This window comes from Lemur catta, chromosome 3 (assembly GCF_020740605.2).
Source record: "Lemur catta isolate mLemCat1 chromosome 3, mLemCat1.pri, whole genome shotgun sequence".
NCBI classification, from domain to species: Eukaryota; Metazoa; Chordata; class Mammalia; order Primates; family Lemuridae; genus Lemur; species Lemur catta.
This window is the reverse complement of record NC_059130.1, coordinates 84075029-84101420: the sequence shown is the minus strand read 5'-3', so window position 1 is coordinate 84101420 and position 26392 is coordinate 84075029. Positions and strand designations below refer to the sequence as shown.

Below are 26392 nucleotides of genomic sequence, written 5' to 3'. Positions count from 1 at the left end.
GTGGAAATAACAGACCTAGATACAAATCCCTCCCACGTCTGCCAAGTCGTGTCAGTGTGAAACTAGATCAGTGAATTCTCAGGACCTCAGTTTCCTCACCTGCAAAACAGGTCCTGCGGTCCTTCCATGAGGACTTCCTGAGATGTGTCAACCAGCCTGCCATGCAGCAGGTGCACACTAAAGTGTCTTCCTCCCCTTTCCCTGGAAAGGAAAGTGATGATTTCTGGGAATAGGACAGGATCCGTGAGAAATAATCTTTGCTATCACACTCAAAGCATTGCTGAGAGCAAACTGCATATGTGGGCTCCGGCCTGTCCATCAAGATGACAGAATGGGTCTTGGGGAATTAATTATTCAACAAACTTGCCATTCACAAATCCCATCCAAAGAAATGGTTTGATGCCTTTCAGTACACTGACTATACAAAATACTGAAAGACCAGTGCACTTCAAAAGCCTCACAAAAACCCAAGCCTGGGCTTGGCAGGAGTTTCTCAGCCACTGGGTTTTTCTGTGTGTGGTTTATAATAACATGCAAACCTGATGCCAAGTCCTAATCTATTAAGGGATTGCCAATTAGCAGGAGGCTTAGAGCTGCAGGTTTGAGAACCAGGGAGCAGGTCTAATTAGGCTTGCAAATCATTTCTCTCTATCGTCCCTCACAATCTGACACAAGGTATATTGGCCGACTGTTCCGGATATGTCCTTTCTATATTTCTGTGCACACTGTTTGTTTGTTTGTTTGTTTGAAGGTTCCAGACCCGAAGGCTCGTGCATATTTTCGTGCCTGCCTCTTAAAGGGTAAAACTGGAGATTGAACAAGGTTATCCTCTGGACCGTGATTCTCAGATTTGGTCATTCATCATCAGGGCACTTGTTTAAAAAAAAAAAAAAAATAGATAGATCCCAGGCCCTGCCCAGGCCAACTCACTCACTCACTCATGATCTCCCCGGGAGGGCCTGAGAATTCTGATTTTTAAAAAGACCTTCAAGTGATTCTATCTCAAGGTGATTTAGGAATCACTGCTCTAAAAAGTAAAAATTTCATTTTTGAATAAAAGGGCTTTTTAAAAAATTGATATATAATACATAACATGCATATTTACATATGCATGTACCAAATAAACATAATTTTAAACCATATTGAATATCCAGTGTTTACTGAGCACCTATTGTGCTGGGGGTGGGAAATACTGAAATGACTAAAACAGGATTCCTGCCCTCAAAGAGTTTCCTGTCCCAACAGGAAAACCAATCTTCCCTGGGCAGGGACCCTGCAGAGCTCAATCTGCAGTTCTCTCGCTTTCTCTTTTGCTTAGTTGGGAAGTTAGCTTTCCAATATTTTTGCCAGAACAGCTTCAAGAAAGAAAGGGGATGCTCTCAGATGCCAAATATCAGAGGCCTATTTTAGAACAGGAGAAAAAGCTTGAGAAACATATGGCTTCAAGATACAGAGAAAACACGTGCCTTAGGCCTGCCTGGTCTAAAGACAAAAACTGAGAGAGAGGAATAGAATTGGGAGGTCCTCTGTGCCTGGCTGGCCCTCAGGAGCCCAATGCTGGATTCTTCCGTGACTTAAGAAAGTCCTTTTTCTTCACCGGGCCTCCTTATCTACTAAAGAGAGGAGGCTGGACTAGTTGGCCCCATCCCAAAGCAAATTCAGCATGCACATCTCACCCTGGAGCCTTCATCAAAGTTTACTGTTGAGTTTTACCAGGGAAATGTACGACCCAGAAGAACCTCGATTCTCCAGAGCATTCTCTAAGAAATGCTGGCCTGAGTGATCTCTCCTCGGCCCTAAAATGATGATCCGTGTGTGTGGCTTCCAAACAGGACTGATTTTCTTGCCAGCAGGGCCGATGATTAATATTTATCATCCCTGCAGTGCTGGATGCACAGCAGAGACTCCACACACAACTGTTCCTGAGGAAGGGAGTGGCACGGCCAGGCTGCCACGTGGAGGATGAAGATGGACAGGGGCACGGGGCTTTAGCAAGCTGGCTCCTGCTAACCTAGCCGTGACCAACCACCTTCCCAAGGCAAAGCCTCCTGCACTTCCAGACACATCCCGCCCACCCCGAATGAGATGCTTTAAGGCCTCTCGCAGCCAGGACGCCACCAGGTCCTGGACAGCACAACTCAAATAAACACTGCCTGCTCTCCAGGAGCGTCAGGGCGGTTCCTTCTGCTTCCAACGCCTCCACGAAACTGATCGCTGCAGTCTCCCTGCACAGACTCCCTCAGGTCCCCCTCACAAACAGCTCGACTCGGGGGCAGACCTAGGTCTACATTAGAACCAAACGGCCACTAGCGGGCAATCTATTTGTTGGCAACTGAGGTACGACAGCAGCAAACAAGTAGCACGTGGACCTCTGTGGGTGTGGCTGCTGGAGCCAGACACACCTGCTCCCTAGTTTCTACCTTAAACAAGTCAGTTAACCTCTCACAGCCATGTGGGAGGAACAAGATCGAGTGTGTGAAGATGGTTCGTACAATGCCTGGCACACAGAAAACGCTTAGTAAACGTCACTGTCGTGAATTTGGGATGCTGTGCCTTCTGCGAGGAGGACAGAGACAAGTGTTGTCTTGGCCCATTTAGAGATCCACTGTTATTTCACATACGGAACAAGTATTATGAAAGTCACCAAGCCTTTGGCATTTTTTATGAGACTTGAGTGGCTGATTGAAAATATGGATGTCACAAAAAGCACAGGCTTTGGAGTCTAATAGGTTTGCATTTAAAGCTTAGAGCTGCCCTTTTTAAGTCCTACAACATCAAACAAGCTGCTACCTGCCACAGGACATCTGTAAAATGGGCTAGTACAACCCATCTTAAAGGGTTAGGTGAAGTTTAGAGACACATACCATACATGAAGTATACTCAATTCATGGCAGCTATTATGGTCTTCCCTACAAAATACATTAGAACAGAGAAAGAATGAAGCAAGATGACTAGGGTAGTTGTTTGTCTCCATGTAAGAGTTTTTCCTTTCCATAAAAGCAGGTAAAGGCAACAGCATATGTAGAGTTTTTAAAATACCAATGTCTTCTCAATGTTTATTTCCAGCTAAAAGGAAGTAACGGGATTTTCTTAGCCCTGCACGCTGGTTTGAACGTCCTTGGTGCACTTCACACTGGTGGTCAGTCCCCATCTTTGTCCCATGATAGTAACACTCTCCCTTCATTCATTTCTTCCCAATAAATATTTACTAAGTACCTACAATGAACAAAGCACAGACTTAAGAGCAATGAGGAACACACAGCAGTCATAATTCAAATGCTTCATTTTTTATTCATGTGAGGAAATTAAGGAGTGGTGATTTGCCCAAGGGCACTCAGTGGAAAGGGACAGAGGTCGCTATGCCCGTACAACTCTGAGGGACACCACTCACGGGCTTCAGTCTCAGTCGGGGCTGCAAGGATGGCTGTTTCAACTCCTCCATGTGGGGAAGGCTGAGCAGGCACCACCCAAGCCCGGCTGCTCAATGGCTCCAGCAGGGGCTTCTGCCGTTCTTGTGAACATGGACACCCTCAGGACCTCGGACTGGCTGGCTGCACTAGATGGTTACTGCTATACTCGTTCTAGCCTTCCCTGAGGCCTATCGGGGCGTGTGGTTGTAATTTCCACAGTCACTTATACAGAGGACAGAAAACTAAAAACTAAAAGAAGGGAATCTACCAAAAAAAAAAAAAAAGAGAGAGAGAGAGAAACAAGAGAGAAATCAATGACCAATACCTAATATCAACTGGTTTTGTTATGGTTATGGAATGTGGTTCAATTACAGGGAATTATTGGGATGTCATAGAGCCTATACGTCACTGTACTCCTGAGTAGAACAATCTGTACAACAGGCTTGACGGATGCTTTATAGAATACAAAGTTGTAGCTAAGCCTATTGTGCTGCACTTAACCTGGTTTTTAAATAATACCATGATGTAGGCTTCAAATGGCCAAACTCAGTTAAATTTAGCAGTTTATAACCATCAAACATTGTCTCACAGTAATCAAGTTCAGATCAAGGAAGAAATCTTTTCTCCTTGTTCATAGTATTTTCAATCCCTGAGTAGGAAACAGGATGTGATACAAATGCACCATTTCGGAGTCAGGCCGAAATTCAAACCTCTAGCTACTTGGCCTGGGCCCCAATTTCCTCACATATAAATGGGAGGAGGGGCGTGTTAATGTGTTGCCTTTTGTTCCCCCCCCCCCAAAAAAAATTCATATGTTGAAGTCTTAACCCCAGTACCTCAGAGTATGAACTTATTTGGAGATAGAGGTCTTTTTTTTTTTTTTGAGACAAGGTCTCACTCTGTTGACTGGGCTAGAGTGCTGTGGCGTCAGCCTAGCTCACAGCAACCTCAAACTCCTGGGCCCAAGCGATCCTACTGCCTCAGCCTCCCGAGTAGCTGGGACTACAGGTGCACACCACCCTGCCCAGCTAATTAAGCAGGTGAATGAATGAATAAACGAACACAGTTGCTTTGGGGCTTGTAAGGAAACCAGTGGCCTTCAGGTCAGATGTCGTTACCATCTTTACTAGAATGGTAATGTCTATATACCTTCACGGATCATTTCCCTTTCCTGCTCAAAAACATATAATGTTGTCAAGTCCACGTTTTATAGCCACGCTGATTAAGCTGACAGAGGAAAGATAACAGCTTCTGAATCCAATTTTCGAGGGTTTTGAAATATAAACCCTCACTGTATGGAGAAACCTTATACTTCCTCCATCGATCTCATAGTGCCTCTTCTCCTCTGCAAGTCCCAGGGCGCTTTTCCAATCCCACATTGCTCTGTGCTGAAGCCAAAGCCCAGTTTCCTCCTTCAAAAGGCCCTTTGTTTGGGCTCTCTTTCCAAATCAGCGTATCCTGAGCCTGAACCTCCTTACTTTTGAGAACTCTGATGCCTTGGCAGCAGCGCGCTTTGCCAGCAGGTTTGTGGTCCTTAACAGCTTTCAGAAACCTCAATGTGAGGGCATGTCTATAGCTAAGAAACTCTTTTCATGGAAGGGAGGAGAGGGAGTATTATTTTAAGAGCCGCAAAAACAACTTCGAATTGACTCTTTAGTCTTTAATTGCTACCAGAAGACTGAGAACTTCTTGTTCTCTTGTATTTTTAATTAAGATGATAATTTTAATCAACTTTAAATGATATTGGTTAATATGCTCTGCTTAATCTCTCAGGTAGGTTTTGCCTCTGAACACTGGAAGGCATTAAAGACAAATTTCCAACATGTTCCTTCCCAATTGGAAAATGCCTTCAGTGAGCACAAATGCAAAGGTAGCTAAATCTGTGCGGCTGCCATATGATTCTCTGGAAGGTCTCCAAAGTTACTTTCCCAAGATCAGATACACAGTGTCTAATCTGTACTTTGTACTTACACATGTTAAAAATCCAGGTAGTACTCTTCTCGTGTATTTATTTGTTCAAAAGTTTGTCAATTATTTATGACAGATAACAGTTTCCAAACACTTAGGGGTCAGGGCATATTAATGGCGAAGAGCCTACCGTCTGCCAGGCATTTTCTGATCTTCAGACGCCCTGTAAAGTAGAACTCATTATCCCCATTTAGAGGTGAGGAAACTGAAGTTCAGAGAGGTTACGACACTTGCCTCAGGTTATAACCTAGCAAATGGTGGGGCCAAGATTTGAACCCTGAACTGTCTGGCCCTAAGACGTATGCTCTTTCTCGTGTGCCACACTGCTTCTTAGAGTTTAAAAAATGACTCTGGGTTAAAATTGCAGCAGGCGATTGTGATGGTGAATCTCTTAGCCTTTCCTCCTGTTTGCACCCTGTGACAACACTCAGCAATTCAACACAGTCAAGACCTCCAACCATCAAGCACTGGCCTAGGCAGGGGGTCTTTTACACTTGATGACCTCTGCAGGTCTTAAAGACCATCTAATTCAACTGCCCCATTATTTAGGCAAGGAAATTTAGACCAACAGAGTGCAAGTGATTTGTTTAAGGTCACTAACTAGTGCCAAAACTAGAATGACTTGAGATCAGGAGGTAACAGTACCCCAGGCTGGAGTAGTAAGGAGGTACGGTGAGCAGAAACCAGCTTTAAGAACGGATGCTCTTCCTGTGGGCAGAGAAGGAGAGGGTGTTTTAGGCGAGGAAAGAGCACGAACAAGGCCAGAATGCAGACATCTGTGTGGTGTTTCCAGGAAGCAATGAGACCGATATGGATGAAGGTGAATGTCAATGAGACACCTGTGCATTCCCAGTAAGGCTGGCAGGAACCACAAACTGTTAACTGTAGATGCCGCTGGGGAGTGCAATTGAAAGGGATGGTGAGCAAAGGTTATTCCCTTTTAACATAGTCATATTTGGGGAAGTTTTTTTAAATAAGAACATATTACTGTGTTTTGAGGTGTTATGTTAAGGTTTAAAAGGCTTTGTAGATTACTGACACATGGAGCCAACATCTGATTTGCAGAATAACCAAATCCGTAGTGTAAACAGATGCTTAAAACTATGGTATTTACTGGATTTGAACTTGCACAAGGTAAGAGTTTAGTTTCCTCTGGATTTTGCCCATTTTCTAGGACAGTTAGTCTGAGCCTAGTTTTCCCATCTATAAAATGGGTGTGAGGAGGGGAGAACTCTGGATGCTTGGCCCCCACCACCTGCCGCATTCTAAGGTTATTCTAAAGGATGGTCGTCGGTACTGGGCAGAGGGGGAGGCAAAGGAACCACTCTGCTAAACAGACTTCCTCAGTGCAGTCCCTTCCTTGACAATGGTGCCTAAGAGCATTCTCCTAATTTGTCTGTCCAAACAGCTGGGACATTATTGCTTGCAGAAGTCTTCCCCCATCACCCACCCACCTTCAAAGACAGGGTTAATAACTCCCTCAATGCTGCTACCTCTGTACAGAGTACACATATTTCTACAACTTCACCTGTCCAATGTCAGCTCGAGAGGATCCAAGGGCTGGGACCACATCCCATTCATCATTAGATCCCAACATGTACCACAGTACCTGGTGTATTAAAGGTGCTCAGTGCATATTTGTTGAAATGACTCAGCACCACCATTTATTCAGGTGCTTTTAATTATAAAATTGATAGATATTATTCTTAATGCTAATAAATACTTACCAATGCTGTACCAAACAGCTGGTGCTGTGTTAAAATTATAGGAAGGTTGACTTTATATCAATATAGGCCTTTGAACAATTAGAACTGCCTCCAAGGAACACACTCACCGTCACTGGAAGTATCAAGCAGAGGCTTGATATTAACCAAGGAAAGGTTTAGAGGGGTTGTACCCTGGATGGGGGTGGATGTGGGAGTGGGAGGATCAATTAAATGGTAACGAAACCTGAGTTTGGACATAAGAAACATAGATCTGAGGTTAATTTCTAATACCTAACCTCTTTATGCCTCAGTTTTTATCATCTGTAAAACTGGACTAATATACCCATTCCATGAGCATATGGCAGGGATCAAATAAAACATGTGAAGCATCAGGAACACATTAGGTGCTCTATAATGTTAGTGCTTTTCTCTTCTGAATCAGGTATTTTGGTATTTTAGTCTCAGCCCTCTCAGAACTGTGAGAAGCAAGATTGACTCAGACATACTACAGGATTGTTTTTTTTTAAAGGGTTTTCCAACAGGTAAAAGCAACGAACTAAATACTTTTGAAGTGACAGAAAAAAGAACAAGTATGGCAATATGGTCAAACAGGAAAAGGTTAAAGAGAAAATCATTCCCTTCTTCCCTTTCAGTGTGAACTTGTTCGAAGGGACAGAGATTTCACAGGAAGTGCCCAACTGGGCAATAGAACTAGAGAATTCTTCATCCTAGAAGATTTGACTGTCAAATTTCACAGATGAGGCGACAGAGTCACAGAAAGAGAAAGTTCTTTGGTCAAGGTGATCAAGGAAGTTAGTGTCTTAGTCCATTCATGCGGCTATGACATAATATCTTAGACTGGGTAACTTATAGACAACAGAAATTTATTTCTCACAGTTCTGGAGACTGGTAAATCCAAGATCAAGGCACCAGCAGAACTGGTGTCTGGGGAGGGACTGCTTTCTGTTTCACAGATGGCATCTTCCAGCTGTGTTCTCACACGATAGAAAGGCAAAGGGACGAACCAGCTCCCTCAGGCCTCTTTTATAAGGGCACCAATGCCATACGTGAGAGCTCTGACCTCCTGAGCTAATCACCTCCCAAAGGCCCCCACCTTTTAATACCGTCACCTTGGTGATTAGGGTCCAGCATATGAATTTTGGAGAGATAGAAACAGCCCTAGCAGTTAGGAACACTTAGGACATAAACTCAGATTTCTTGTCTCCCAGCTTGGGTATCTTCGCTCTCTAGGAGGTTTTCCTCTCCCCTCAGAGCCCTCTTTAAGGCAAGGACTAGGATGAGAAAGATCACTCCTTCTAAACACAGTCCTAGCTTCTAGGGTAGGTTAAACTTTTTTTTAAAAAAATAGAAGCTATCATGGTTAGCACAAATTCAGTTTGTTGACCACGTTCAAAACGCCCTATGAGTGCAATATGGAATTAAAAATACCTAGCTGCTCTTTAGTTGCATATTCTCAATCCTCCCAGGTTAGTTAATACTTTATTATGGGCTGTTACAATCTCTTGAAAGTAAGGGGTTTTTTCCATTTCATCACACTGACTTACTGGAAATAGGTCATAAGCACCCAGTGTTTAGCTTCATAATTACACTTAATAATAATTCAGCTATTTATAGAAAGAAGAGAGATACTATGCCAGTGGCTACCTCAGGATTGTGGTATTACAGGCTACAAAAATTTTATTTTTCTTTTTGTTTCTTATCTATATTTTCTAAACTAAATTTTTAATGTGTGTATTTTCAATACAGATTTTTAGCACCTATTATATATAAGGAACTCAACATCTATTAAGACAGAACTATACAAAACTATAAAACAAACCGAAAGGTTTGACATTGGAAAGGTTAACACGAAGTGCTAGGGGAGCCCAAAGAAAGCCTAATTCTGCCCGGAGCAAATCAGGAAAGGCTTCAGAGAGGGTGCAGGTGGCACCAGAATGACCTGGCAGAAATTGCCTGGAATAGCCCCAGAATGGAGATGTCTGGGAGGAGGGCGTGGAGACGGGGAGTAGTCAGGGATGAGAAGCAAGAATCTGGAAGGGTTGATTGGTGCTAGATTCTGAAGGGTCTCCAACACACAGAGAAATGTATTCTGTAGTCAACGAGGGGTCATAAAAGTCCCGTTCTGAACAGAAGGGCCTGTGTGATCAGAATTGCAGTTTTCAGAAAATGACTCCTGTATATGCATTGCATAAAAGATATATGGGGGAGAGAATATCACCCTAGAAATAAAATCTGTAAAGAAAATTTTTCAGATCTGGGTGAATAATAATGTGTGCCCCAAACAGAGTAGAATGGAGAGGAGAGAGCAAATTCAGAAGACAAAAAACTTATATTCACTGTGCAAATGAGTTTACAGTTGCACAGTATTTTCCTATCCAGATGGGACACCGTGCAGTTGGTCTCAACAGCTCTGTGAGGTAGGCAGGGAGTCAGCATCCTCATTTTATCTTTCATAAAGTGGCAGCAATTTGCCCAAGGTCAGCCAGCTAATACAGCAAAGCGGGGACTGAAGCCCAGATTCAGCATCAAGCAGCCTCTTTAAAAATTTCATGTAATTATCAGCTCAAGACATCTGGCCGTGTTTTTTTCCATCTGATATTTGTATATCTATCTTCTCACCTGCATCTTGAGGGCAGGACCCACCTCCTGTACTTCTTTGACTCTCCCTCAGCACTTTGTGTTAATCTCGGTAAATACTGAAAGAGAGATGAGATAGGAGCTGACTCTCAGGCATGCTGTAGTTTTATGACAAAAGAGAATGGTCAACCATCAAGGACACACTTTATCATTGGTCTTGTGGGTATTTCCTATTCATCCTCGGTCCACAGCGGAGGAACGGCCCTCGCTGTGATACCTATGATCTGAGGCAGCCTGAATGGTGCTCTGCATTCTAAGTGCAAAGGATCTGTACAAAACGGGCTTGCTCTCAGTCCTATTGAACTTTTCCATGGGTCTGTGTTTGTCAAAGCTTCATGCCAACTCTGTCAGAAAAAGAAATGCCACAAAACTTCTTTTAGGAAAGGGAAAAAAGACCTATTTTATACACTTGCTCTCATGCTAATCACACCACCATTCAAAGCCTAACTGAATAGGAGCCCTACAATAGCCTGGGAAATACACAGAGCATTTTCCAAAGTGCAAGCTCCTTCACTTAAAATGTTTCATTTCCCTGGCTTTTTAACTCCTTTGGAGAAGACTGATAAGAAGAAGAATTAACAATCCAACCTGAAATTGCTATCCCTCTGCAGAAAATCATTCCATTTCTATATGAAACCAGCAAAGTATTCTCCTACCACAGTGTCTGATTTTTTTTCCAAGGTGCTACAGATTTGGAGCTGAGATTTTCTTTGATATATTTTCAGTAAAAGTGGATGCACAGCCCAAGTGACCAACTCAAAGCAAATTCTAGCAAAGCACTTTCCCTGGAGTCTTAGTAAATGATATCTGCTAATGATTAACTAGTTGAATTATTAATACAGCGTGTCACCACCCACCAATAAGAGTTGAGACAGGCACTGCTAACCAAGTTCTGAGAAAACCGAAATGAATACCAACCTCCTCCTTCATAGGACTGTTGTGAAATTCAAGTAAGTTAATAATGCATGAAAAGCCTCTAGCTCACTGCCTGCCATATAATAAGTATTCAGTAAAGTTCATGCCTTTCTCTTCCAGCCTAAAAGTTTTGAGTCTACCTCTATCCTCTAGGCATTTACAGAGAAACAGGAAATATCGAAATGGGCAAAAGCCTTTAAACCTCAAGTCAAACTTCAAAACTTTACAAGTCCTGATAATTTCATTTTAAAACTCTGGTTTACAGGCCATGCGTGGTGGCTCATGCCTGTAATCCCAGCACTTTGGAAGGCCAAGGTGGGAGGACTGCTTTGAGCCCAGGAGTTCGAGACCACCCTGGACGACATAGTGAGATCCCTGACTCTACAAAAAATAAATGAAATTGAAATTTTTTTAAAAATTAAAAAATAAAAACTTTCTGGTTTGCTTGCTTTCTTCACATGCTCATTATTGAAAATAGTAGTCAGTGAAAACTCAAATGCTAACCTTCGTTCTCAGAGGAAAGAACATGGGTGTTGGTTGGTTCATGTCCCAGGAGCTCCACCATTTTCTGGTCCCAAGATCCCGAGCAAGGCCCTCAACCTCTCTGGACAGCGACTGCCTCATCTGTAAAATCAGCTGGAGGAATATCTCCCCTTCAAGCTTGCATGATTTGATGAGATTCATGAGTGTGCCTGACTACAGTGTAAGTGTATGTTCATATCTCAGCCTTATTCCAGTTGACATGTGGAGAATGGTATTCTGGGTGTGGTGGTTTTAGTGTTTTATTTTTGGGGCTATGTAGCTGGAGGTCTACAACGAGAAAAATTGTAGAATATTTAAATTCAAACTTTCATATGCATATGTTATCATCTAGTAGAAATGTTCAGGGATTATTAATTAACAATAAATTCTTGGCTTTCACAGCTGAGGCAAGCACAACTGCAAACAACCAACCTAAGGCAAGATCATAATTAAAGGTTCCTCAACTCCATTGACAGCTTTAGGAAAATTAAACCTAAAATTAAGACAGATTATTTTCTTCTGGGATTGAAAGCCCTGTATCTTTAACACATTGACTCAAGAAGTATATTTTCATTGCTCAGCCAGTCCCTAAGAATTCTGCATTCATACTACATCTACAGTACTGATCTCTCAAAGCAATCATTCACAAAGGTGAGTGCAGCCCACCATGCCCCCTGCAGTGTCCCTGGGGCGACTCTCACCAAACAGATTTAAATGAGAAGCCCACTAAATAAAAGACTCTCTACCAAGTCGGTAAGAACTTTGGAAATATTTTAAAAATCTGAGCTTGCTGGAAGTTCCCTTCTATGATCACAGTATGTGCAGTTGCTTCAAAAGAAGACACTGTGCATCTAATAAAAATATCCACTAAGGCCAAGATGACATCAAGGCAAATGCAACGTTGAGAAATATTATATTGGGCCATTCTTCCCTAGAACCCTATAGAGGCCAAATTGACCAAAACAGCTACTTTCAGCTAGTGTCTAATGAAATCTGCTGTGTGGCTGGGAAGCATGTCTGCCACTTCCTGTCAGTGGTTGCTAACTTCACAACAATGTGGGTCATTTGTGGGGAAGAGGCTACTGGTGGAAGTTCCATTTACTACATTTAATGAAGGAGCTGCATCCGCAGCCACTAACCAGAGAAGCTCAAAATCTCTCAATGTGACCCAAAGGTTACACCAAACCACAATGACAGCTGACTTAGCCCATGGTACAAAAAGGGTCACGAACAGAGTGACCCATTATTGCTGCCTGATGCAAGTGACAAAAGGCCTAATTCAAGTCCCTCTTCCCTTTAAGAAGCCCTCTCATATAATCCAGGACCCAGTGGTCTTATTCTTTAAATTCACAGAGCTGCTGGTACATTCCAGACTGTCCAACCTTTTCACCCACAGAGATCCCTTGCAGTTCCTTCTTGTCCCCTTGTGACACATCTAGAAGATGTCTGTACTTACCAAGTAGAGTATACTTTACAGCATTTCTTCATTTTTATTGATCAAAGCATAGAAAGTGTCAATCTCATCTCTTGATTAGTGGAACTAACCAGCAAGACCAGAGTGAACGGACAGATGTCATCAGATCACAAATGTAGAACGCTGATGCTGTGACCAGTCTAGGCAGAAGCTGGTGCTCTGAGTTAGTCTTGGCAAGTTAATCATTGGTAAAAGTCCAGTATACAGAGATATTTTTGAAGTATTGAAAATAGCATAGGATGCTCCATGATTACCCTAAAAGACTTTACAGGTCCAGAGAACCCAGGGTGAGAAGCATGAGTCTAACTCATTTTGGACAATTCTTCAGGTGCTGCCGATGTGAAAGCCAGCACTGGGTAGCAGGGGAAAGCATGGGCTCCCGAAACACTTGGAGAACTTAAGCAGTCAGGCCTCATGGTTAAGAATGGCCTCACCAGGCCGACTTCTGACCCCAGCTCTCAGACTCACTTGCTATACAACCTCTTCCAAGTTATTTTTAACTTCTCTGAACCTCAGTTCTATAAAATGGAGATATCAGTAATAAGTACTTCCTAGGTTCAGTATTAAACAGGAGAACACATGCACACTGCTTAACCTGGTGAGAGGTACGTGGCCAGCACACAATAAATGTTAGCCACGCTCACTATTTAGGCATACTTGAGTCTAAATTCCAGCCCCAATACAAATCAGCTGTATGAACTTAGGCAAATCATTTACCCTGCCTGAGCTGCAAAGCCAGGTCAGTAACATTTACCTTATTCTGTCATTGGAAAGATTAAGTAAGATATCATGTGAAGCATTTAACAATAAACGTGATACCTCTTCCTCATCCTCTTAAAATATTTGTGGTTTAATTTTTCACACACTTACAGCTTGATTTTGAGTGCATTTATAGCTCGGTGCTCCAATGAATTCCTTAAGATTTGTGCTTGTGTCTTATATTCTTTACTATCTCCTGGCATCCAGCACATGAGTCTAAAAGATACATGGTGATTCTAATCTCTGAGATGATAATTCCACATACAGCCATCTATCCAGAGGTTTTAAAAAAGGGGTGAATAATTAGCCTTATTGGAAACTAAATAGATGGATTTCTGTTTCGTGGCCTTTAACGTATTGTAAAGCAGATCCTAGGAATATATAGGTGTTAATATTTACACTTTTAATTGTTTTCAAGGTACTCCGAAGATCGTTCTGTGGAGACAAGCGTCTGCGTGTCCCAGCCTGCTCTGCAGAAACGTTACTCGGCAGAATCTGCCTGACGACCCGGCATCCATTTCTGAGCCAGCTGATTGTTCTCTGCTCACTCATCTCAAACCCAGAGACACCACTAAACTGATTAAAAACTTTCTTTCTTTGTGGAAAATGTCCCTGAGAACAAAGTGACACCAGAGTGGTTTCATGAATATGTTAATTCCAAAAATCTTAAGTAAAACTTTTGCATTTTTTCCTTACATATCTGTATTCATCTTAAGACATTTCTAAAATGATGAGCTATTATGGAAAACAGCTTAGCAATTCCTCAAAAAGTTAAACGTGGAGTTACCATATGATCCAGCAATCCTACTCTTAAGTATATAGACCCGAGAAATTAAAAACATATACGTGAACCATCATAGCAGCACTATTCATAATAGCCAAAAAGTGGAAATGACCTAAATGTTCATCAAGTGATAAGGCCATAAACGAAATGTGGTACACCCATTCATACAATAGAATATTCGTTGGCAATAAAAAGAAATGATGCTACAAAATGGATGAACCTTAAAAACATTTTGCTAAGTGAAAGAAGCCGGTAACAAAAGACAACATATTATATGACTACACTTTTTTGAAATGTTCAGAATAGGCAAATTTACAGAGAAAGAAAGTTGATCAGTGGTTGCCATGGAGTAGGGGAAGGTGGAAGAAGAATGAGGAGTGATTGCCATGGGTATAGCTTCTGCAGTGATGAAATGTTCTAAAATCAGTGGTGCTGATGGTTACCTAACTCTGTGAGTATACTAAAAACCAGTGAATCGTGTGCTATAAATGGATGAATTGTATGGTATGTGAATTATATCTCAATAAAGCTGTTTTAAAAATACCATTACAACCCAAGTAAAACTCTTTCTCTAAACCAAGAGGATTTATAGTCCTTTCATTTTAAGGGGCATTTGAGAAATTTAAAAATTCCAGAGAGGGGGAAAAAAGATAACAGAGCCTCATCTTTATAATAAGGCTATGCACATAAAGAAGCATTAGCTAATCCTATCATATGGGTTTCATAAATCTTCTATAAATACTATATTTAAAGTGTTTATGGAGGGTGTGACCTCACTACAGTTCAGAGGCTCCCAATCAGGAGGTCCGGAAGTACCCGCAACGTCTTTCTCACCCAGCTCTCTCTTCTCCAGTCACAGGGCCCCACGCTCTGCTCCCACTTACCTTCCAGCTGGTCTGGCTCTTCTGCCTCCAGTTGGCCTACCCTCCAATCCAATCATCTCTCTCACACCCAAATCAGCTTAGATAAATTCCCTCCTCAAAACTTTTCACGAATATGTTAATTCCAAAGGCCCTCTGTAAAACTCTTGTATTTTTTTCCTTGCATATTTTAACTAGCCTTATGATATTTCTAAAACGGAGCAGCCGCTATGAAAAACAGTTTGGCAGTTCCTCAAAAAGTTAAACATAGAGTTACCGTAGGACCCAGCAATTCTACTCCTAGGTATATGCTGTGGTTGGCTTCTAGATGAAATTTTCCCTAATAAAAAGAAAAACGAAAACCAAAATAAAACTCTATTTGCGGTGCTGGTCCTCCAAAATAAAGTTCAAATTCCTTAGGTGCCTGCCATTTTACAGCCCCCTTTCACAATCTAGCTCTCACCTATCTCTCCAGCCACATCTTCCACATCCTCCCTTCTTTTCCTACACAATGCAAATATATGACACTTACATTCCAGCCTCCAGCTACCCACCCTTCCCAAATATGTCCCCTCTTCCAGGTCTCAGCACTCGTGTTTCCCTCTGCTGAAAAACCCTCTCCCCTTTCCTGGCTTAGAAGCTATTATTTATTTTCCAAGACCCAGCTCCGTGGCCTCAGGCAAACTTCATTCTTCACTGTGTCCCTCCCTCAAGGTTCTGAGGGCATCCTTTAATATAGTGTTTGTCATTATGCAAAAGTCTGTTTCCCTTTCATCATCAGCCTGGCAATTACTAGGGCAAGGAAATTCTGGGGACTAGTACATAGTAGGTGCTCAAGAAACATCTGCAGAAAATGAGACTTATAGTTGAAAGACAGATACAAACATAGACTTAATTAAATAGGCTCTCTAGAAATTATACTGATTGATACCACAAACTAATTTGAGGGCCAGATATAAAGAAACCATCAACGAGAACAGCTTCCTTCGTGTCAATGTAATCATGTGTATTATGTGCTTTAGGGGATACATAAACAGGAACCAACGCATACTGCTTATTATGACAAGGCGCTTACGCTGATTTGCATTTCTTTGCAAAACTCCCTAGGCATATAATTTTGTTAATTTGTGACAAACCTCAAAAACACACTTACCACCAATACCCTGATTGCAATATATACTTTCAACGCACACAGAAATCATGTTCCTTTCAAAGGTTTCCAAAAGAGTCTTATGTGTGTTGTTTGGTTTGGTTTGTTTTTAAATTTGGGAATTTTAATGCAGATCATAATTTATAATTTAACCCGGGCCTAAGGGAAGAAGAGTTTCACAACGATGTTCAAAGACCTGACCTAGCCTTCCTCTGAAGGTTGGCACTGCCAATTAATGTATGACCTTGAGAAAATTATTTAATCTGAGACTCAGTTTCATCCTCGGTCAAATGAGAATAATTCCTACCTCAAGAGGTTGTTGAAATGCTTCATAAAAGCAAAAACTTCGAAAACATGGATTCCCTTTCTTCTCTCCTGAGATGCGTCATTTGGAAAAGGTGGCGCCTGCTCAAGCTCAAATCATTCAGCACTGATCTTTGGTAATAAGCACTTTCTAGAACAAAGACAAGTTTGAAGAAAAGTAAGATAGCAAAAAACTGCTTAGTCCTTCAGATTTGCCCCATGTATCTCTGGCCTCACTCAACTAACATCCACTGATTTGGATTAAAAGTTAAACCTGTTTGTCTTGTTCCTCTTTCAATTGACATAGGCAAGAGAAGATAATAGAGCTCTCTGGAGACCTTTACCTTGTAAATGATATAAAATTTCAAACTGGCAAGTAAACGTCAGAAAAGTGAAATGGTATAAAGGCAAGACCTTGGTTCTAGGTCCTGCTCTTTCACTCTCATTGGACTAACCAATCTAGGCCTCAGGTCCCCATATGTGAATGGAGGGCACTGATCAGGACATGGTGACTATGATGACAACAGCAACCACCTGTTGTGTATCTATGTACCATGCACTATACCAGGCATGTCCTTGCTCTGTCACAACACACATAGCATCCCATTTTGCGCATAGTATCCCATTTTACAAATGAGGAAACTGAGGCCTCAGAGAGATTAAGTAACTTGCCTAAGCGTCTATAGATAATAATGGTCAGCAAACTCCAATCTGACTCCAAAGCCTGTGTGCTATTTCCCCCCTCAGACCTCCCACTCTTCCCCAACTCAGAAAGCCCTATTTTTCTGAGCTAAAAAATGACCTTGGTACTGTTGATAATTAAATCTCCAAAGTACTTCCAAATACTAAAGAGTCCATGAACCTAGGCAATGAAGAATTGCTGCAACGGTACTTTCTTTATTATGCCCAGAGAGGCTTATTCATCACACTTTAAGCTGTTTTGCAATTATTTATGTATAACTTAGTCTACTCTGCTGCCTAATAATATCTTTAAGACTCATATGTGTGTCTTATAATGGGCCCTCTAGAACATGCTGTACATATTTGTATTTAATAAAATTGAAATAAATGAAATGGAAAGAAATAGAAAAAAGTGAGTCTTCATGGCATGAACTGCACTGAACAGTGGGCAGCAAGGTACACTGACAAGAACTTTGGAAAACTTGGTGACTACTTTCTAATTGGGTAGGTACTTCATTGGAAACTCTGAACTGCAGTTTTCTCATCTCTTAAAGGGACCTCGTATCTATACCACATGACTGGCCTGAACAATAAATATGGTAACTGACACGGTACCTCCCTTCCTCAGGACGTATGGAGAGTGCCTGGGTGACAAGCATATTGAACATTTCCAATCATCGCTGTTCTTTTATTTAGGTTTTCTCCTGGGCTGTCCAATGACACAGATAAGAGTTGATCCTAAAGCAGACCATTTGTCCAAATTCTCTCCCGCCCTTTCTAAGGCATATTTGTCTTTCTCTCAAGATGATATGCCCTTCTCCCTTTCAAAGGGGAATAATGCCACCACCAAAGGCTTTTGAGGTCCTTGCACTCTGACTTCCCAGACAGGGTCAGAAAACCTGCCACTGCTTTTCTTCAGCTAATGGAAAACATTTGTTGTCCACTCTGCCTAGTTTTTTTCTTAGGATTCTCCTCAGAATGTTTTTCCTTAATAGATTTTCCTTAATACATATTGCTGCCAAAAAAGTGAAGGAGGATTTTATAGAACCATTGAGGAGTACAGAAACTGAAAAGGAAAGGAAAATACTCCTATTACCATACAGAAGAGCAACATAATACCCGCCTGGTAATAAGAAAGTGCTTTTTAACTTTTCAAAATGCTTTCAGATTCATTATCTCACCTGAGCATCACCACACAAGGGTGTTACTAGGTTTGTGTATTTTACAGATGAGGAAACTGAAGCCTGGAGAGGTTCCATTATTTTTGCCCAAGTCACACCTATGGTGTTCAAGCTTTATGTCAGGACTCAAACCCAGATCTGGGTAAATCCAAACCTAGTATTGTTTCTATAATACTTTGCCAAACTCACTTTGATCTTTTAAAAGATCTGTTTAGGAATCTAATTTATTCCTGTTTCACCTTTCACTCATGCACAAACTTCAATATCTCAAAAGAAAATATTTGGAGTTAACACTTCATTTATCCAAAGTGGTCACTTGGCTGGCAACTTCAGCTACATATAACTCAGCTTATATAAAATAAATAAAGATTCCAACCTCTCAGCAACTAGAGACAAGACCAAGTCCTTGCATTAAAAGGCACAGGACCCCGTCAGGCCTGCACCTCTCAGAGGTTATCTTGCCCGTTGAAAGAATTCTAACAACCTTGATTATCTTTGCCAAAAAAGACAGGTGCACTGACCACAAACAAACAAAAAAAAAGTACAGACAACCTAACAATGCAGAAAGTGCCAGAACATTCAGAGTAGGGACAAAAAGCCCCACTACACCATTCACTTGCCCTTAAGACATCCATGCTGTCCAACAACATAGTGATTCTAAAATTGACCTGATAAGAATCACCTGCAGCTTTTATGAAATACAGAATGCCAGGCCCTGGTCCAAAGCCTAATGAATCTGAATATCCTGAGAAGGAGTCTGAGAATCTGTATTTCCTACCAGATGGGTCCCTTACTGGGTTAGTTTATGAAATATTGACATAGTAGGCATCCCCTAAATAATATTACTTCTCACATAATGTGTACTGAATTGAACTGACACATAGGGTAGGGTTTCCCCATAAAAATAACCACCCACACAAGGAAGAAGCCCTTGACTCTGGTCTCACTGGCATCACGCTATGACCAACTGCGCTTGACAGCCCCAACAACTGCATAGGAAGGGGCAAAGAACGAATCTCAAATTGACAGGTAATCAAAAGGGCTAAAAGTAGAAAAGGCTTTAGCAGTCTCCCCCAAAGGCCACTACCCCTATGGAATATGTCTTAAGTATAAGAGAAAGTTAAGGAAGAAAGAAAAAAGAGCTAAGAGGGGAAAAAAAAACCTAGTCATTTTGTACAATAAGGAAATAGAGGTTTTCAACCACCGAGAAAGTCAACAGGGCTTACCTACTAAATGGAGTTTCCCTACTTTATGGCAATCCATGAAGGATGCTTGGCTGAGCAGTTCACCAGTTGTTTAATGAAAATATGTTTCTATACTCTATGGCTCACCTGGTAAATTATCAAAACCTACTGAGTTATTAAAATCACATACTTACAGAATACCATAAGTGTGCAAAAAAAGGAGAGGAAAAGTCACCCCTTGTGCTTGCTTACTTGTTTGTTTTTGATTATTACAAAGTTCAGGGAGCAGGTAAAAGGACACAACTGGCAAAGGAAAAATCTAGCCAGCTTCTCAGCATATTGGATTAACTCTAGTAGAAGCAGTGCTTACCTTCCCTCCAGAATTAACACCAGCTTAAGCTAATTTTCAGCATTAATTCTGTGGTCAAACATATAACAATTCAATTAATGGGTGCAAGAGAAGCAGTGACTAGGTTTCTACATCCCACGATTTACCAGCATAGCCTCATAGAATTGTTATAGCTAGGAGTCTGAGAGATGATCTGGATTCTCACCTCTTCCCTTCATTGCAATGACAAAGAAACTGAAGCCCAGAGAATGCAAGTGAATTTTTCCAAAGTTGCACAACATCATAGTGGCAGCACAAGACCAGAACTCATGTCTCTAGGCTGGTCATTTTTGTGATGATTCACAGAGCGAATGTATGATGAAGAGACCAACAGAGTGCATGCATGAGGTAGACATTCAATAAATGTGTCTTTTCTCTCTACTAGAAATCGGTCACAGCATGGTTGATGGTGACCTTGGACATTAGGCATAATCCCATCCAACTAGTCATTTTTCGGAGGGGAAAAAAACTGAGATCCACAGAAAACCCACTTGTCCACAACCACACCAATTAGCTAGTGGCATTGGCCAACCTGGAACTCAAAGCTTCTGACTCCAAGTCTCTCTTTCTATTCACTATACCACGTTGCCACATCTCACTATTAAAAGTAAAGAGTTTAGTAATAATACATGACAACTCTCTCTATCCCATATGTGGAACCTGTTCTAGAATTTTATCTCCACCATTTAATTGCAAATCAAAAATGTCCCAAAACATTCTGGAACAACCAAATTAAATAGCATTTCTGACCACTTAAATTCTACATTACTGACCAGAAGTCATGGACCACCTTTATTCATGTGCTCTGATGCAAATGTGTAACTGGGACATGTGGAGAGGCAGGACTTTCTGCAAACTGAGCTTCAGGATTTTCTGATGCAAATCTGAGTTTCAAGATTCTTCAGAGGGGGAAACGCATCCACTCAGGTTGAACTGAGAATTGCGAATCAACTCATATTGACTTACGTGTGAATCTGTCCTTCCCTTCTCTGAGATGTGGTCTTCAGGTCTATAAAATGGAGATAATCTGTTCATAGGGGTTACATTGAAGAGTACATAAAGTTAATTTATATAAAAAAGAGGCTAACAGAGCCCAGAAAGACAGTTGGTGCTCCTTCCCTCTTGCCTGGGAACTGTCTCTGTCTCTGCCACTCTCATGTAATCCCATACACCAGAACCAATGCACAAAAAACAGGAGGTGATAAATATTACTTAATTGAAACGATAACAAAATCAATTTCAGAAAAACTATCATGCAAAGATTCTTAACTATTTAAAAGCAATTATCCAGCAAAGATAGCTGTTCAATGGGAGACAAACTCCCATTGGTGTTATCTGACACCAGATTCTTTTGGCCTTCAAACAAGAGTGGACTTTTGTTTTTTTCACCAAGAATTTAACATTCCGAAAAGGTATGTGAAACAAGTTAAACTACTTGCATATTTCCACTTACATAACACATAGCACATCAGCTTTTATTTTTTCCAGATACTAGGAGATGAAGCTTGGTGTATATTCCTGTGGGAGAATAAACAGAAAACTGTCTCTCTTTTTAATATATTAGTGCCCTGTAATCCAGACCATATGATCAATAAACTATATAAAAATTAAATCATACTGACAGTCTTAGGCAAAAAGTGAACTAAGTAGAAATAATTTTTTTAGGACTGCGGTGTGTGGAATATTAAAATCACATGTTGTGCTATTAATTTTTCTTTTGGAAGCCAAATACTGTTCTCCAGCAGAAATATCTCAAGTAAATATTTATCTTACAAACAGATTTTCCTATTAAAAGCGTTAGAGAGGCATTTAATTAGTGATACGATCATTCGGCCTATGCTTTGGGGAGACAGTGATCAGTAAGTCACTTTGAAAATGACTTTGTTGCCATAATGTCTCTTTAAAATAGGGAGCTACGTGCCTCTTATGATAAAATACATGGTCCTGAGTTCTGATACTTTACTGCTTTTGTGAGGTAAACAAAATCATCTGCGCAAACATAAGACCAACAGAGAATAAACACAATAAACAGATAGGTTTAGAATATTAGCTTGAGGGGACATGGGGATAGTTGGGGCAAATGTGCACACACCACCCGGCCCCTGATCTGTACCTTCAGTGCACAATACAGAGTATCTTGGGGTTTCTATGTCCCTGACTAAACTACAGCTGGTGGGTGTGTCTTTTTACAAATTCCTTTACACTCCTTTTCTTTTTTCTTTAATAAGAATAAACCATCTCTTGGGACTGCCCTCCAAAATCACAAGAGTGGAAGGGAAATTGTACAAAGGCGGTCAAGCATGCTCAAGCTCTGCTTTCCTAATCACAAAGTAGGAGGTAGGAGGGTCCCCTGCCCAGGCAGTCTGGAAAGCGCTTACCCTACCACCAACAAAACTCACTGAGTAAACACTGGGAGGCCCCAGGCGAGTTTACAGCAAACAACTTCAATGTGTTTAGTGCTTCCTTGTACTCTCCCTGGGCCAGGGAGGGTCTTTTAAAACTTCAATAGCTTGGTTACAAGACTTTAGGTACTAATCTGTCCCACTGTGCATGATATTAAGCCAGCTGCCTTCAGGAAGGTAGGTCCCCCAGTGACAATTCTTTACACAGCATCTTAATGTTGAATTAATATTAAGAGAGGTGGAAATGGGATACGCCACCTAAACTGCAGTGACCTTTGTTCCCTGCACAGAGCACAATTTCACCTCAGCTGTCTCTCCTCATCTGAAGGGGGCCATTCTTATTTTTAAACGCTAAAACTCCCACCTTTCTTCCATTCTCAAATTTACTGTGGCTGGTCAAGTGGACACTGTACAATAAGGACACGGCTCCAGAGTGTCACGAACACCAGTGGAAGCATAACTCCAGCCTAAGAAGTCTCTGGTTTGCACAATCTGCATGGACAAATCCATTTCAAAGGGGACTTAAGTCTCCATGCAGTTCTATTTTAAGGGAACTGAATTGGGAACACAGATGTTTCTTCAGTTAGCAGAGTTGGCAGAACAGCTCCTGGACCAAATCCGAGTTCTTAATGCAGGAAGGGGCCTTGGAGAGCATCTACTTCAACCCACTCATTCAACTGCTGAGGAAACTGAGGCCAGTGAGGCAGTGAGGTGGCACACCCAGCAAGTGGTAGAGTGGCAGTGTTCTGATGACAAGTACTCTGCTCTTTCCATTACACCACGATTCGTTTTTTTTAAAAAAAAAATCCTACGCTGACTTCAACCTTGGAACTCCTGTACATGCGTGTCAATAGCTTTCTCCCTCCCCCTACTGAGTTCATAAATCCTCCTCACCCTCCCGCTCCAATCCCTTTCACTCCCACCGTTCTTCTAGCTGTGGCTTCTATCTTTGGAAAACAGACTAGCGCCTCAACTTTCTGCGAGTGCAATTAAATAGTGGTCCCCAAACAAGACCGTGACTCGATGCTGTCCTAGTAGTGCCTCAGTGTGCTCACCGGTGAAATGGAGGTCCTCGTCCCTACTGCACCCAATCAGGGAGAGGGCTAGTTACAACTGATGCCCGGGAAACCGCCTACCACCTGGCACACAGTAGGTACTCAGGAAGTGACTGCTGACCCATGCCCCGCACCAAGCCCGGGGAGATCACCTTCAGGAGAGAAGCAAGCGAAAAGATCAGCTTGCCAAGCCTGGCCGGGCCAGGCAGCAAAGGCGGAAGGGTTGGATGTTTACATACAGCCAGGGGAAGATAGCTCGGCTCCAGGCAGAAGCCCGGCTCTCCGGCTCTCCGGGCGATCCATTTGACTTGGATGGAGGGCGACCAGCTCTACGCTGGCTCTAGATCTCGGTTCAACCAACTTCCCCTGTGCTACAAGGGCGAACCCACACCCTCCGTGAGATCCCTGCCCGGGCTTCCAACTGGAGACGACTTTTAAGGAGCTGGTTTACAGCTGCCTTGCAAACGCACAAGCACGCCCAAACACACTAATTTGCAGGCCGGGAAGTCGGTGGGATCGGGGAGGGCGGGGGCCTCGGGGCCGGGGCGGCGCGCAGGGTCCCCAGGAAGGCAGCGGGGGCCCCCGGAGCTGACAGCGCGGCCGAGGGCGAGGGGCCGCGGGGCTGGGCTCACCCATGAAGAGGCAGAAGAGGTCGAGGCAGATGAGCAGCACCCGCTTGCTGCCGCTCTTCCTCGGGTTGTTGTTGAGCGCCGAGCTGCCGCCGTTCTTGCTCTCCGGTACGATCGCCTTGTCGTATTTGTAGTTTTGCATGGCGCTGGCTGCGGCGCGAGCCTCCCGCCCGGCGAAGACGCCCCGCGACAGCAGCCACACACTCAGACGCCCGGGTCGCCTCCCGGCCGAGGCTACTCCGGAGAGCGGCGGGTCGGGCCCCGGCTCGGGGCGCGGCGAGGAGAGGGCAGCCCGGGCTGCCCGCTTCCAGCTGCAGACGGCGTTTTCCCCCTGCGCGCCTCTGCTTTCCTCTCTCTCAACCCCAACTCGCTCGAAAGTCCACGGGGAAGAGAGCCAAATCCCGAGCAGAAACTTTTGCAGAGCTGCGCGGCTTGGGACGCGCTGGGCTGGCGCGCGGCTGTGTGCGGGAGCGAGGGAGCGGGCAGCGCGGGCGCCCGGCCACCTTCCTCCGCAGCTGGTTACTTAATGAATGGAGCTGCGCGGAGCCCAGCAACTGCGGAGCGCCTGCCCCAACTCCAACTTCGCCTCCTCCTACTCCTCCTCCTCCTCCTGCTGTTGCTGCTGCTGCTGCCGCGGCGGCTGCTGCTGTGATCGCCCGGGTTTGTTTTCTGCACTTTTATTTCACGCGATCCTTTAAAAAGAGAGAGAGAGCGAGAGGGAGGGAGGGAGAGGGACCTCCTTACTTGGCTCCGGATGGGATTCCGAAAGCACAGCCCCTTTCTTAAGCTGCCTAAGACGTAGGATAATTAAGGCCACATTTTCCCCCACCCCCTTCCAAAAAAAAAAAAATCCTAAAAGGAAAAGTTACTCTCAAACCAGAGAATCCGGGAGCCCCTAGCGTTCAGAAACACCAAATTGTCTCCAAAGGAAAAAAATATATAAATAAAAAGAAACATTTTCTTGATGGCCTGGGGTCCGGCACAAGTTGGGGTTGTACAGCTAAAATGCATTTCTTCTCCCTTACAAATTTGAGACTTTCAAGTCTTTATTGTGACTTTAATTTTATTATCCTGAAAGTACAATTTTCAAGGAAAACTTTTTTTTTAAAGATCTTAACACCCAGCACCGAGTACTGTGCCAGGTTCTGAGGGTACTAAAATGAAAAAGACTGCACAACTCTGGAGCCACATCCCCTGGATTTGAATTCTAGCTGTGTCCTCTGTGCCTCAGTTTCCCCATTTGTAAGCGAGAGATAACTTTTTCTCCCAAGTTGGTAATTGTGAAGATTTAATTAATTAATCCAGGTGAGCTCCTACAACAGTGTCCAGTACATAAGAAATGCTCTATAAGGGTTAGCTATTGCCCTTATTCCTGATTCTGGGGTGAAGGAGTCCCAAGTCTTCCAACCTGTCTGCTGATACCTGTACCCCTATGGGGAATTCCAGAGCAGCAGGAATGCTCTCCTGCTTGAGTTTCAGGCAATCTAAAGCTTTTCCTTTAGAGGCTGTCATATTATTTTTAATCATTTTATGAGTTAATCTTTCTTCTACATAGAGAATAAACAATTCCAGGGCAAGGGCCTTCCCTTATCTTTTACAGTACCTAGCATGGAGCCAGGCACACAGTGAACAATAAACGCACATTTCTTGCAGATGTCTCTTTTTGTGCATCTAGAAATGGAAATAGTTGTAGCTTTTTGATACATTGTATGGGTGGCGTTCTTTCTTACACTGACTTGTGGAGTCTGACAACCCTAAATGCAGCCACTGTCAACCACTGGCTCTTCCTTAAACAGTCCTTTCACACTCCACAGCCCTGCTCTCCTGCATCCTCTGCTACAGCGCACACCCTTCCCTTCTCTGGCTAGCTTTCCTGTCCTCTGAAACGTCACCTCCTCTGTGAGTCCTTTCTTGACCCCTGCACAGAATTAACTTCACGCTCAACACTTTGTTTATGACACTCTTGTAACACTTATCTCAGTCTGATTGGGTGTTATAGTTAGCAGTAACTAGTCAGCTGTATGGATTATCAGCTCCACAGCATCCCTCTGGTGCCTAGCACAAGGTTTGGTGTCGGCTGGATTAAGCTCAAGTTAGGACTGGTTGGCAAGTGGGACTGGCAAAATTGCTGTCTTCTGGAAGCAAGAGTAACTGACTCTCCAAAGCAGTTTTGGAGCTGAAGCGAGCAGCTGCCAATCAGACCCAGCACTCTCTATTCAAATAGCAGCAGGTAAAAACCAGAGTAACTAACAAGACAGATACTTCAGAGAGCTTTTCAGTGAGAAATACCTTCTCCCGGCCATAATTATTTGCATTCTTAAAGGAATTCAGGCTTCTAGTATTTTTTCCTTGTCCTGTCAACC

The 26392-nt window shown here is 42.8% G+C and overlaps 1 protein-coding gene and 1 long non-coding RNA gene across 2 annotated transcripts in view; both read right to left on the bottom strand.

Moving 5' to 3' along the window:
• The window catches only part of PLPP3 (phospholipid phosphatase 3), a 79068-nt gene extending 54208 nt beyond the window's left edge, over positions 1–24860 (bottom strand). The window contains exon 1 of the mRNA XM_045547927.1: positions 24033–24860. Within this exon, the coding sequence (XP_045403883.1) occupies positions 24033–24171 (139 nt within the window). The 5' untranslated portion in view covers positions 24172–24860. The remainder of the gene's footprint in view (positions 1–24032) is intronic.
• LOC123635602 lies at positions 3266–16733 on the bottom strand. Its single transcript, XR_006734176.1, has 2 exons — positions 16514–16733; positions 3266–3674 (listed from the first exon to the last, which is right to left on the bottom strand). It is a non-coding gene; the product is annotated as an uncharacterized LOC123635602 (long non-coding RNA).
• Positions 24861–26392: the final 1532 nt, after the last annotated feature.